General features: G+C 35.1%; 3 protein-coding genes across 3 annotated transcripts; 1 reads left to right on the plus strand and 2 right to left on the minus strand.

The window, feature by feature from the left end:
- The first annotated feature begins 1,533 nt into the window (after positions 1-1,533).
- Positions 1,534-2,725, plus strand: LOC123659695. Its single transcript, XM_045594885.1, has 2 exons — positions 1,534-2,076; positions 2,518-2,725. Exon 1 carries the CDS (start codon positions 1,600-1,602, stop codon positions 2,050-2,052), a length of 453 nt encoding a protein of 150 aa, XP_045450841.1. The 5' UTR covers positions 1,534-1,599; the 3' UTR covers positions 2,053-2,076; positions 2,518-2,725.
- Positions 2,726-4,272: 1,547 nt separating this feature from the next.
- On the minus strand, positions 4,273-5,085 carry LOC123659690. The gene has a single exon (XM_045594880.1). It carries the CDS (start codon positions 5,045-5,047, stop codon positions 4,340-4,342), a length of 708 nt encoding a protein of 235 aa, XP_045450836.1. The 5' UTR covers positions 5,048-5,085; the 3' UTR covers positions 4,273-4,339.
- Positions 5,086-9,954: 4,869 nt separating this feature from the next.
- Positions 9,955-10,762, minus strand: LOC123659691. The gene has a single exon (XM_045594881.1). The coding sequence runs from the start codon at positions 10,722-10,724 to the stop codon at positions 10,017-10,019; it is 708 nt and encodes a 235-aa protein (XP_045450837.1). The 5' UTR covers positions 10,725-10,762; the 3' UTR covers positions 9,955-10,016.
- Positions 10,763-14,209: the final 3,447 nt, after the last annotated feature.

The raw sequence follows: 14,209 nt of genomic DNA on the forward strand, positions 1-14,209 counted from the left end.
GCCGTTTATGCTGCAAATTTTCGACACTCGAAAGGGAATCAAACCTACAGAGTGCTTCCCGTGAACTTAGAATCTTGAAAATTGGTTCGAAGTAACGTCTTATAGCACAGATAAAGGAAAAATTGCGGAAAGCATAAATTTTTTGTTACATCGTGTTATAAAAATATTTTCAGTAGTTTTGTTTGTACGGAACTCTCGGTACGCGAGTTCGACTCGCACTTGGCCTGTTTTTTAAGTGTAACTGATGAGTTTCGTAGCGATACTTTTCTGCAAATTCTTCATTGCGATTCGGTGCTTGTTTCACTTTAACTATAAATAATTCATTTAAAAACAAAATATAATTCTAATGTGTAAAATGACGATTTAAAAGTGTTTTCGAATCCTATTTGAATAAAGTAATTTTGGATTTTTTAAAGTAATCTACTAATTTCGCGTACATTACTCACATACGTATTTAATGTGACATAATCAGTGGAGCTGAAGTCCTTTACCGACATTGTTATTCTAACTTACTTGATAAATGTTTGGCAGGGAGGTGGTTTACAGTTACTAGACACCTATTATTAAGGAGTTTTGCGAAATTCCATTCGTAAGTTGATAAAATAAGGATTGCAGGTTTGTATAGAATTCGCTCATTTTTGAAGTTACAAACACAAAACTTTAGTTTTGGACTACTGACTGGAACAAAGAACTACCTCTTACTTACTACTACTTTAGCATTTGTTGCTAAATAAGGAAGCATGGGTTACTATACTCGTATACATTCCGAATCGGTGCTAGCTTCTCTTTTAAGTGTAATTGATTAAAATAAATGTAATTTTGATCTGTAAAGTGACGATTTAAAAGTGCTTTGAAAGCACATTTGAATAAAAATTAGTTTTTAATATTTTATGAGGTACGTAAAATAGTCTAAGTTATTTTACATACGTCCTATTAGACGGAGCGGCGTTATAAAAAATTGTAATAACAATTTCTTAAAGTATCGCGTTAGCGCAGCGGTCACAGCGTTCGCTGTTGCGCTGGGGGTCGCGGGTTCGATCACCGCTCACGACAGACGTTTGTATTGGCCATATGTCGTGGTCTGGGCGTTTGTGATTGTGTATTGTGTGTGTTTCCTGTAATCCTACTGGAGGCCGTTGAATGTGAAGCGTTTATTTATAATGACTGATATTAAAAATTGACCAGGGAGGGACTCAATTGCACCGACGACTTAAGAAGTCTATACAATGCGAACTGATCTGTTTTGTTGTATTTTCTATGCTTTTATATGTACATACTGACGTGTTGACATTGTGTATTTTGCATATATTAATATTAGAAAAGTGAATGGATCTTGAATGCGGAAAAAATTCTTGTTTATTGACATTGCATAGGCCTAATATTAGACGTTATAAGGTATATTATATCTTTGATTAATAAATTGTCTTGAAACGAGTATTTCTAAATATGATGTATTAGTAATGTATAATTGTTATTGCATAAACTAAAACGTCACAAAGCCATCTGGAATATGTCCTACAAGTTCAACCGGTATAAAAGGCTAACCTATCGAGGAATACTTCACAGTTAGCTTTTGAACTGATAACAGCACAGACCAAAATGTTCAAACTGGTGGTGTTGTCTGTCATATTGGCTTTGGCGGTAGCCGAGGCTGCCGTCGTAGCTCCATTATGGGGTGGCTTAGCTGCACCCTGGGCTGCACCTTGGGCCGCACCTCTTGCTGTGGCTGCACCAATCGGCGTTAACAACTACAGAGGTCCATTGTCACTCGCCCCCGGTCAGCCCGCTAACATCCTAGCTGCTGATGGCAGGCCACTTGACACCTTGGACGTAAACGTCGACCGTGCTGCTCATTTAACCGCCAAAGCTATCGACCACGCTGGAGTCCATTTGTTAAAGAAGAGATCGTTAGTCGCCGCTCCCCTGGTAGCTGCTCCAGTAGCTGCTCCTGTAGTGTGGAACGGTGTGCACGCTGCACGTGTCCTCGCACCCGTCGCCGCTGCTCCTCTTGCTGTGGGGTGGGGACACGGAGCCTGGGCTCACGCTTGGTGAAGAGCAAACACACATTGAATTAGGATAAGGTCAAAGAAAATAAAATTAATAAAGAGAGTTAGTTACCTGTATATTTTCTTTTATTTCATTTTTATTTATTTGTAACTTGCCTTTGTATAAATTCTAGAATAATGATCCTAGCACAATGTTTTTCAAACAAAAGAATAAGGCAACCCTTTAGAATTATGATTTTTTGTTATCCACCTTGTCTATTCACATAATTAACCCGAATTTGACCAGTTTATGAAAGTTCTTGGTTTAAAGACATACAACACTAGACACATCAGTATTCACGAAACATGTTTTGAAAATTAAATGTGAAATGCAATGCGACAGCATTTAACTCTTAAGCATTTAACTCTTAAGTACGAAAAATTATGTTGAATACTTATAGTGATTGATTACTGACAAAAGGGACAACAACTTAACAAATATCGATTTTCACATTTTTTTACAGAGTTATTTATTAATGTATTAAATTTACTACTACTTCAAAGATACTTCATAATGGTCCTCTTCAATGGCATCAGCTTTTGCTGGCGTAGCTCTGGAGCGTTCTTGGTCTGCTGCTCCATTGGCAGTGGCAGAACCTGCACCAGTGTCCTAGTCTCATTCTGTTCACATTCATGCTAATTCAGTAATTGCCATTATTAAAATAAAGGAAATTTATGTATTAATTTTTTTTTATTCTAATAATTTTATGTAAGAAATTAGATAAACACTAAATATGTAAGAAATTAGATAAACACTAACAATAATATTATTATTAAAAAAATAGCTTCAGTGGGCAAGATCTGTCTTGGCTTTTTACAAATTTATTACAGAAAAAGACATATTACTTGACTTATAACACTCAGTTGCAAACAGGGACTAACAGCCAATTCCGATTATTTTTACTTTATTACAGTTATCTGTGCAAAAATATTTGTGTGTAGAATAGAGTTTTAGGCTCTAAGATAAGGTAACGCAACAAATAGGCTTAGATGAACATTATATTAGGCTTCTGAACCTTTTTAAATTGTTACATTGTTCAATTTTAGCGTATAAATGTCACATGTTGTTTGATTTTTTTTATAAAAAAGTAGAAAAACGTTGATAACTTCTTTCCGAACGCGTGTAAATATGCATTCTGGATTTATAAGTAGGTAGGTATATTGAATTACAAACAAGTAATGATAAACTGTTTTTTATTTAAGCAATGTTTTACTTGACTAACTATTTTATGAACAAGCACTACTTATTTTAATAAGATCTGTTTCCAAACACCCAAAAAATAACTTCTTGTTCTTACTATAATACGTAGACTGCGAATATATTTTACTCGTACTTTTAAGAAAATTGTGCGGACGGAGGAGTTTGAAATTTCGTACACATATAGTTTATACTGAGAAGGAGTGTAGAATACTAATGTTTTTTTTTTTAAATTATGTACAAATATATATTAAATCAATAAAAAAAACATTACACACACTACCATGTATTTGACACACACCCGCATATTATACTCTTTTGTTGATTGTCAGTCTGTAGTCAAATTAAAAAAAAAAGGTTCTTTATTATCATTATTTTTTGGTTGTCTTTAATTAAATTTTTTAATTATAGTCGAATTTCGACCTCTGGGCGACCGGAGTATATAATTACTTCTAGCTGACCTGATAGGGCACGTTCCATCTAAGGCCCACAACGCCTACCCGGGAATTTATTGTTGTGTTTTAGCAGAATTGAATGAGAGATAACTTTCATAATTTGATATTGACAGTTGTTTTTTTTGAAATTCCAACCACGTTTTGATGAAAGTCAACTTTGACCCACCTAAATTTTGTGGCGATGGGCGATGTGGTCGCGAAAAGTGACGTTATCTATGACGTCGAGCGATCGCTCGCGACGACCACGCACACCTTATGTGGAACGATAGAATGGGCGCCACGGGCGTTGAAGGCGCTTAATGGAACGCGGACATAGACGTTATCCTGTCTTGCGAACTGTCAAAGGCGTGAAGTTAAAATAACTGTAAGTTGCAAAACGATTGTTGTGTTTTCTAAAATTTTACAATTTTCTGCGTAATAATCTTATTTTTTTTATTAAGTAAGAACCGCTTAAGTACAAAAGATTGCAAAAATATTTTTTTTTAAATATTTTTTTGGTAGAGTTTAAGAGATAATGAAGTACTAAAATAAAGGCACGTTTTGTCAATTCTTAAAAAAAAAAACAATAAAACTCTTAAGGTAATCACATGTTATATATTTCATTTCATTTTTGTATTTACAATGAACTCGTGTGTTCCGTTTTATAGGTAGTGAGCGAAGGGGGTAGCGGCATAAGTTATATGTCTTAGGGGAGCAGAAACGATGGGCGCTGAGTAGGTGTAGGTGGAGGCGATCAGTGGTGTCCTGGCAACAGCAACGGTGCTGATGGGAGCAATGAAAGGAGCAGAACGCTTCTTCAAGATATGTTCACCGCTAAGAGCTTTCGCCGTTAAATGAGCAGAACGGTCCAAATTGACGTCCAAGGTATCAAGAGGCCTGCCGTCAGCACCCAAGATGTTAGCGGGTTGTCCAGGAGCTAGCGACAATGGTCCACGATAATTGTACGGTTGGTAAAGAGGAGCAGAGTATGCCAGACGAGTGGAGTATGCAAGTGGAGCGGAGTAGGCTAGAGGAGTAGAATAGGCCAGAGGTGTTGCGATGGGTGCGGCGATAGGAGCAATGAATGCAGCGGAGCGTTTCTTGAGAACATGGAGTCCGTTGTCAATTGCCTTAGCGGTGAAGTGGGCAGATCGGTCTAAGTTTACGTCCAAGGTGTCCAGAGGCCTGCCGTCAGCTCCAAGAACGTTGGCGGGTTGACCGGGTGCCAAGGAGAAAGGTCCGCGGTAGTTGTAAGGCTGCAACAGCGGTGCAGCGTAAGTCAGAGGTGCAAAAGGTGCCGCGTATCCTCCATAGAAGTTCATTGCGGACGTCGCCGCCAGGACGCAAGACAACACCACCAGCTTAAACATTTTGTAAGTGGTCTGTGTTGCTTTCTGAATTCAGAAACACTGATGCTGATTTGTAAACAGGAGACTCTTTTATACTTGCATCAATTGAATAACTTGTACGACGTCGTCGATACAAATTGACGACCATGAGAAGACAACTTTTGATAAGGAATAAAAGTTCACTTGAAAGGGCATTTTTTTAATGCCTCACATATAAACATATCATATTTAACGACTTAATGAGCGTCATATTTAAAGTTAATTTTTTTATATGCCAAATTTTTTGTTACAAATATTTTTTTTTTTATCTGTGTGTTATAAAGAAAAGTGTAACAGTCATAATATTGTATACTGAAAGAAATTTGGCGGGTACTCTATAAGGAGTGATTATTGATATGATTAATACTATTAGCATTAGGTTCAAAATAACTTGAAAACCGGAATGTCTGAAACGTTGTATGCTCATCTTAAGCTAAATTATTTATCTGAAGGGCGTAATAAAATTGGAATTTGCGACGAAATGATTTCCGGTAATATAGTTACTTCTTATATAATACGCAATTTTAATGTATAAACCACGTATAAACTTTAGTAGTGTGAAGAATCACATCGGCCATCGAAAAGGGAGGATCCTCCACCAGACGGGTGTTGTGTCTGGCGGGCTAACGCCCCGACGGTTGTTGTCGGGATTTTGTATATATACTTAATCACTTTGAAAACTCTGATAGCGCGATGTAGCATACGTCAGTTTTCTCTAATTACGTAGTTTGTATTCGTTCGTATTTCGCGCGATAGATGTCGCCACATCACTCCCCTCTGAGACCGGAGGTCGATAGCAGGTTAAGTCGTCCATTCATCTTGTGATGCTTGCCGGGCCAGTGGAATGTTCCAGTGAGTCGGAACCAGATGCCGCATAGTTCACGGTGAGTCGGAACTGTCTGCGGTAATGCTGCATATGCTCCAGTGAGTCGGAGTGGTGTAGTGCTGCGTACTGGCTGGCTGCTGCGTCGACCAGGAGAGAAGTGCGTCTCTGCTTGCTGACCGGCCGAAGTGCAGTGTGCTGTGCCAAAGTCGCTGAGAAGGCTGTGGGTGATGACCAGGAATGCGCGTCCGCTGCATGAGCATGAGTAAGAAACAAACTTACATTCACATTTATAATATTAGTAGGGATTGACAAACAATAATTAATTATTGTTTATTAGCTGACTCGCCGATTTTGTAGATTTTAATAATACGTAGATTTAATAATACGTATAATACGTAATCATCATCATCATCATCCTCATTGGCCTTAGTCCGTCTATTGCAGACAATTTAGACAGTGTCAGGCAGAGACTGTGTCGCCTAGGACACTCTTCAGGCAAACGCAGAGTTGCCTAAGCTCTGCGTCACCCTCTCGACCTCACTGGCTAGACCCACAGGATCGACGAGTCGATACGTGTGGAGCCAGTTCGGCTGCAGGAGTCTTTCGTATTTTAGAGCTATGCCACGAATGCTTGACGGAGAGCCCATTCCGGGTTTCAAATGAAGTTTTCCTTCTCCAGGACCCTGATGATTTTAAGCCAGGTTTATCCCGCGGTCGCCTTTTACGACCCCCACGGGAAGAAAGGGGGCGGTGCTATTCTACTCGGCCGACACCACACGGTATAATATGTAATAAATAATCTATATTATTATTATAAAGCTGAAGAGTTTGTTTGTTTATTTGAATGCGCTAATCTCAGAAACTACTGGTCCGATTTCAAATTTCTTTTTGTGTTAGATAGCTCATTTATCAAGGAAGGTTACAGGCTATATATCATCACGCCAAGTTCAAAAGGAGCGGAGCACCAATGAAGAATGTTTCAACATCGGGGGTTTTTTCCTTTTGAGAGCTTCCGCTGCGTGCGCTGTGAAAACAGTTAAAGTTTCGCAAAAATCACACAAAGAAGAATTGATCCTTTTTAAAAGTTCTAAAAAAAGTCCACAACAGCATATATCTATCTTTTAAGGTTGGCTCACTATAACCTTTTTTATGATAACCAAGTTTGTTCTAAAATGATGCATTATTTGCGAAGATATTTTTATAAACATGATATTAATCCTTATCTAAATAAATACGTTATTCATCACAAGTATTTAATTTAAAATATAATAAGCCTTTTACATACTTCGATTTCAATGAGTATCTCAGGAGACATCGCAGTTTTAAAATAACATCGCAGCAAAATAATGATCGAGTATTGAGCGCGCCTCTGTTCCACGCGGACGCAGTCGCGCGCAGAAGCTAGTAAATAATATAATAAAAACAATAAGTAGATTCTTAATTTTCATTCAAAAAATCTTGTTGTGATAATGAAGTAACCTAAGAAAAATTATCTTATTTAGTTTCGTTCGGAACTTATGTGCGTACATATATTTTGGCGATTTATTTTATTTACATTATAACTTCATCATCATCACTTTAGCCTTCACACAGTCACACAGTCACAGGTCCAGATACATGATCTGGATGAGCTTGACTTTTGTTCTAGTCGAGAATGACCATAACATCATGTATTTACAATAATCTATATATGTAAATTTAGTGTACTTATTATATTTAAGCGACGATCCTTTAGAATGATATAATACAATTGATTGATAATCGTCGTAACTTATTATTTTTACAATTATTTTTAAGAACCAAATATAAAATTTACAACAGGTTTTGTATAAAGTTTACTCTAATAAAGCATTCTAACTCTAGATCGTTCTACAACCTAACTAAAAGCAGGAAAATAAAAGAAATATTTAAATACAACTACACTAGAATCGAATACAAGCTTTTATAGTTTTTTATAGTACATATTGTGAATTAGCTTCTTTACTTAACTTTAAAAAAAGTACGGCTATTATTTAAAAATTTATGATATACCATAAAATAAGATTTATAAAAAAGTATTTATTCAAATATGACGCGATTGACGACGCGTTGGCGCAACGGTCACCGCACTGGTTTGTGGCTGTTGAGCTGGCAGTTATTGGTTCGATCCCCGCACATGACAAACATTTGTATTGGCCATACAGATGTTTGCCGTGGTCCAGACCACACCCGGGTGTTTGTGAAGACCTTGTGGGTCTCCCCATCGTGCCTCGGCGAGCACGTTAAGCCGTTGGTCCCGATCATGTACACCTGATAGCGATCGTTACTCATAGTAGGGAATATATCCACCACCCCGCATCGGAGTAGTGTGGTGGGTTAAGCTCTGATCATTCTCCTATATAGGGAAAGAGGCCTGTACCAAGTAGTATTATATTAGAGGCTGAAACGTAAAGCGTATGTAATAAATAAGGAAAAAATGTTTTTATGACAATAATGCATTCTTAGGTATTCCGTAGTAAATTTTATTTAAAAATTTTTAATTAACATCACAATACATGTTTTAGACAAATAGAATTGAATAAAGTTCTAGATACACTTACACCATTACATTACTACTACGATTTTAGACAGTGGAGCCTCATTCAGTCTTGCAAAGAGTTCTGTAAATATTCTTTATTATTGCTATACGAAACCTGAAAGGGTATGACGATAATTTAAAGTAATTTCTTCCGTTTTATTTACTTTACAGTAAAAATTACTGGGATGATTAGTCATGAATAATTATTTATAGCAAACATAATTGTAATTTATGTATGTTCTATAAAATGCAAGAACAACTAGACAAAAAGAACGTTTCATAATTTAAATATTTCTAATCTTATGAAATAGAAAAAAAAGTGTGTGTGTCGGCCCCGACGCACGACTGAAGTTTACTTCTTCAGACCGAATGTCAAATAGGCAGAAGAAAGGCTTACTAGTCTAAGAAAAAGATTAATACCATATCAAATAGTAAATAATCGAATCAAATAACGCCTTTTAAGAACCATACTAGGTTCCGATAGATGGCGTTAACAAAAACGTAACAAAGTCATTCGTTCAGTAGGTTTTACTCTTCATATTTTTTCATACCGGGGGCTTATATGAAAATGGATTCTTAATGAGTTCACTTAAAAAACAGTTTTCAGACTATATTAAAACATACTTTTGACTTTTAAAAGCGATAATGGACATTTGCATAAGCCATAAAAATGTTTGTTTTGGTTTGGGTGATAACAATTAAGAAAACGCTATTTATTATATTTAAAAGATACTAGTTTGAACCATAATTCAATGTTAAAACCTTAAAACTTAAATCTCTTGTTATTTATTAAATCCTGTCAAAACTTAGAATTTATAAAACTATGGACTTTTACACTGATTTATATATATATATATATATATATATATATATATATATATATATATATACATAAGTTAGGTCTAAGAGTACTATATGTGTTGATAATAATGTGTGTATGTCTTTTCACGAACTTGTAATTTTTTTATATACATATTTACTTCCAAAAATGAAAGTAAACTAGGAATGAAAGTAACAATCTTTAAAATGGTTTCATTTTATTTTATTACCAATTTATGGCCCAAATAATGGTAAGCAGTTATCGGAGCTTATGAGCATTTGCAACACCAAAAGTATTGCAAGAATGTTGCCAACTTTACCCTGACTTTCCCAGTAGCTTTAGCTAACTTACCCACCGCAAGAATACAACACCGCTTAAGAGCTCTATTTTTTGGCTGTTATTTTCTATAAGGTTGAGACACTTCGCCAGTCAGACTACTCAAAATTTTGAGCAAAATATTTCCTTCGACCTCAATGATAGTCAAAAGCCTGTTATTGGAACCCAAAATGTTGGCGATATTTTTAGAAGACTATGATGTCCACACTTCTTGTATGGCTAAGGAACTGAGTAAGGCTTATATTTACTATCTTAGTTAACATCAATAGCGCAATGTTGTTACTGTATTCTTTATAGAGGTAGAGAAAAAATTTCTCCCATTTTAAAAATTAATAATAAAACTCGTAAAATAGTCATGTATTATAAAATTTTATTTCCTTTTCGTATTTACAATAAATTCAAGTGTTAAATTTTACAGGTAGTGAGCGAAGGGAGTGGCAGCATAAGTGATGTGTCTTACGGGAGCACCAACAATGGGGGTTGAATAGGTGTAGGTAGAGGCGATCAGTGGCGTCCTGGAAACAGCGACGGTGCTGATGGGAGCAATGAAAGGAGCGGAACGCTTCTTCAAGATATGTTCACCGCTAAGAGCTTTTGCCGTTAAATGAGCAGAACGGTCCAAGTTGACGTCCAAAGTATCAAGAGGCCTGCCGTCAGCACCCAAGATGTTAGCGGGTTGTCCAGGAGCTAGCGACAATGGTCCACGATAATTGTACGGTTGGTAAAGAGGAGCGGAGTATGCCAGACGAGCGGAGTATGCAAGTGGAGCGGAGTAGGCTAGAGGAGTGGAATAGGCCAGAGGTGTTGCGATGGGTGCGGCGATAGGAGCAATGAATGCAGCGGAGCGTTTCTTGAGAACATGGAGTCCGTTGTCAATTGCCTTAGCGGTGAAGTGAGCAGATCGGTCTAAGTTTACGTCCAAGGTGTCCAGAGGCCTGCCGTCAGCTCCGAGAACGTTGGCGGGTTGACCGGGTGCCAAAGAGAAAGGTCCGCGGTAGTTGTAAGGCTGCAACAGCGGCGCAGCGTAGGTCAGAGGTGCGAAAGGTGCCGCGTATCCTCCATAGATGTTCACTGCGGACGTCGCCGCCAGAACGCAAGACAACACCACCAGCTTAAACATTTTGTAAGTGGTCTGTGTTGCTTTCTGAATTCAGAAACACTGATACAACTTCAGCCCTCAGAGGCCTTATATACTGAATAAAATGTTATTAACGTCGTGTTAATATATCGTTGACCATGAGAAGACAACTTTTGATAAAAGTACCTACTTAAAAGGGCACATTTTTTACAGTTATTGTATTTTGTTAAGGTATTATTAATTTTTATTTATTTCAAATAGGGTGCTATCTTAAAAAGCCTAATCAACTGACTAAAATGTATACTTTTTTTTTAATTCTTACACGATGTATTTTTATCTCTAAACAATATTAATACAAAAAAATTACACATACTACCATGTATTTGATACACACACGCATATATACTCTTTTGTTTTTTATTATAGAACTTATAATTTAAATTAAATATGCCGAATTTCGACCACTGGGCGACCACTAGTTAAATAATTTTAATGTTTATTATTGTTAGTTTAGCTAGTTAATTTAGTAGTAGCAACATAATTTAAATATAATTATATATATATATATATATATATATATATATATATATATATATATATATATATATTTAATACATATATATTATATTTGCATTGAAGTCAAATATTTTTGTGTCTTGTTAGTATTTTTAATAATGTCATCAAGTTATTTCCTTTTCTTAAAAAACATGTAATATTTTCGTTCATTAGGTTTATCGTTTAAATAAACCTATGGTTACTAAATATCTTTTAAATTCTAAAAATAAATTAAATTTTTTCTGATTTTTTTTTGTTTACAATTGAAAAATCCAACAATAAAAATCCAGCCTTTTGAAGATTATTATTTATGTGTTATTTATATTAAAATTGTAGTAAAACTCGGTTGCATTTAATGTGTTATCATAACCATAAACATTATTTTGTCATTTCCACATATCTTCATCAGCTATACTGGTTACACTATCACCATTCTAATGCGTCACCGTATAAAGATAATCTGCATGCTCCGACAAGCGCGATAAAAAGTTAATCTAAATTATCTTTGAAGTAGTAATATTCATATTACGTAATATAACGTGCCATTAAATAATAAAACCTCTTACATAGTAACACACGCCAACACGGAGTCTTATTATACTAAAAAATATATAAAAATTACATTAGTTATTTTTTAATTTCATATTGCACGTAATTTATTTATTTTTCCATTGTTTGCATTATACCGTTCGGCTCGCTGGATGATTACTGGCGAAGACTGGGTGAGGATTGCGGAAAACTAACAAAAAAAAGGATTGCGGAAAACTTGCGATAGGTCGAAGTAAAGCCGAAGCTTAACACAAACATTAATTGTTTATTGAAATTAAAGTAAAATAAAACAAATTAATATAATGAGCAGTACAACAATAATTATAAATAATAATTTTATGGTACACTGTGTATAGTGTACGCCTACGTGTTTATTACATAGTATTTGGAACGGGTAGTTTAGAACCAAACGAAACACCTATCTATAAAAAATACAGAAAATTATTGCATATAATTTATCTGTATTTTTATTTTTATTTTTATTTACACAACTTATTTTGGCGTGCATCATGTGCGACCTAAAAACTGTCTTTATTGACTTACTTTCACAATTCAGATTGAAATAAACCTACTTTACCCGATTCAGCAAAAATTTGATTTTTAAATCTAATAGTAGTTAATGAAAAATTATTTATTTTTATTTTAGTATATTAAAAAAAAATCTGAAACTGAAAAATTTCTGACTGGGCAAATATAGTGTAGTAACACTAAATTTATAATGTTTTTATTTTATTTTTATTTAAGTAAAACTTATTTACGCACGTTTAACTTGGGGAGTAAGCAGGTGAAAGCGTGACGAGAGCGTTACGAAAAGTGTGATCGGTAGAGGCGAACAGAGCAAGAGAAAGAGGTGCGAGCACACATTTTCTTTCTCTCTATTTCTCTAATAATCAGTTACGTTTCGTTTATCTAAGACTAGTGCAGGTTTATTGAGCAGAAGTTTTACTTCAGTCGTGTGGTCTAAAGCACACTCGTTTTTTGAAGTAAAACTTCTTTACGTTCGCTTGGCTTGTGGAGTAAGCTGGTGTTTTGACTCTTAGATAAAAGACTTGATTGACAGTTGTAGCAATTTAAATAAGCTATAGGTGTTCTATGCTGAAGGTATTCGACTCTATTGACAGCTGAAACAACAATGAGGTTGCTTACTTATTTCGCTGTCTTATGCACTGTTTTATCCGTACGAACGTGCGAAAATGAAACAACTTGGTATTGTAGTTACAAGAATATTGGTACATTTGTAGAATACAAAGAAATACTAAGATTCTAACTAGTCATGTTATGGAGCTCTATAAATGAAAATCTAACTGGTAGTGCAAAAATAAAAAGATTCGGATATCTGACATAGAAATGTCTTTATAAACGTGACTGAAACAGATGTCAAATTTCTGGATAGTGGACAAATTCAAGTAATAGGTATATGTCTTTATATTTTTAGTCAAACAATATAAGCCGTATTCATCCTTTATTTTCATATAGTCAGTCAATTTAGCAACGAAATTATTTTGGGATTCATCGCAGCCTTACTTGTAGACAGGGCAATCAGATTATGTAACAGTAACTAATATAATATTATTAACACCACTCATTGTAGTGACAAATTATAAAAGTTAAATCATGACGCGTCATTTCTTTGGTGGTTTTTTGAAAACTCTAATTAATATATGTAAGGAAACTGTTAAAAAGTAGATAATAATGTTAATAGAAATGGTTTAATATCTGTAACCATAACCATATATCACAGTTCAAATATTCGTATTAATATCCGTATCCGAGACTTCACATTCGTAATATCTCTGATTTAAACCGCATTCATAACCAGTTTACTCAGTCTAAGGAAAAAAGGCACACAAGTAGAACTGGAAAAAAAAAACAGAAAAAGATTTTACAAAACTATAACTTTATCGATAGCACGAATTAATCTATAAATGTTGAAGCTGCAGGATTTTTCCCACAGCTACATTTCTAATAAAAATCGATTTTATTTTCTATATTTAATTTATTTGAAATATTCATTGTTCTTTCTTTTAAAATGTAGTCTTATAAAATCGTACATATTACTGTTTTTTTGCACATTACGGTCTATGTTAGAATTAAAAAAAGCTATGTCATTATGACGTCATCAATCTGGATTAATAACACTTTGACCGAATACGGTCGGATTAAAAACGAGTTTGGGTTCCCTAGGCAATCCCTAGATGGATGTACATCACCGGCAGCTAAATAGTTAATATATACTAAGAATATTTTGTACCGTGTCGATGCGATTTACATATATAAATTATTTAAGAACCACAAGATATTACGTCATTTATAGATGAAGCTTGGGCGACCTAAATCTTAAGTAAGAACACGTTCATTGTTCACGAATACGTCTGAAGTGTTCCACAACATGAATGTAGCTATTATTATTTTAGAAAAGTTGG

Source organism: Melitaea cinxia, chromosome 14 (assembly GCF_905220565.1).
Source record: "Melitaea cinxia chromosome 14, ilMelCinx1.1, whole genome shotgun sequence".
Taxonomy (NCBI): domain Eukaryota; kingdom Metazoa; phylum Arthropoda; class Insecta; order Lepidoptera; family Nymphalidae; genus Melitaea; species Melitaea cinxia.

What these genes read in the sequence shown, in the direction of transcription:
- LOC123659695 (XM_045594885.1), top strand. Translation starts at nt 1,600, where the DNA reads ATGTTCAAACTGGTGGTGTTGTCTGTCATATTGGCTTTGGCGGTAGCC.
- LOC123659690 (XM_045594880.1), bottom strand. Translation starts at nt 5,047, where the DNA reads ATGTTTAAGCTGGTGGTGTTGTCTTGCGTCCTGGCGGCGACGTCCGCA.
- LOC123659691 (XM_045594881.1), bottom strand. Translation starts at nt 10,724, where the DNA reads ATGTTTAAGCTGGTGGTGTTGTCTTGCGTTCTGGCGGCGACGTCCGCA.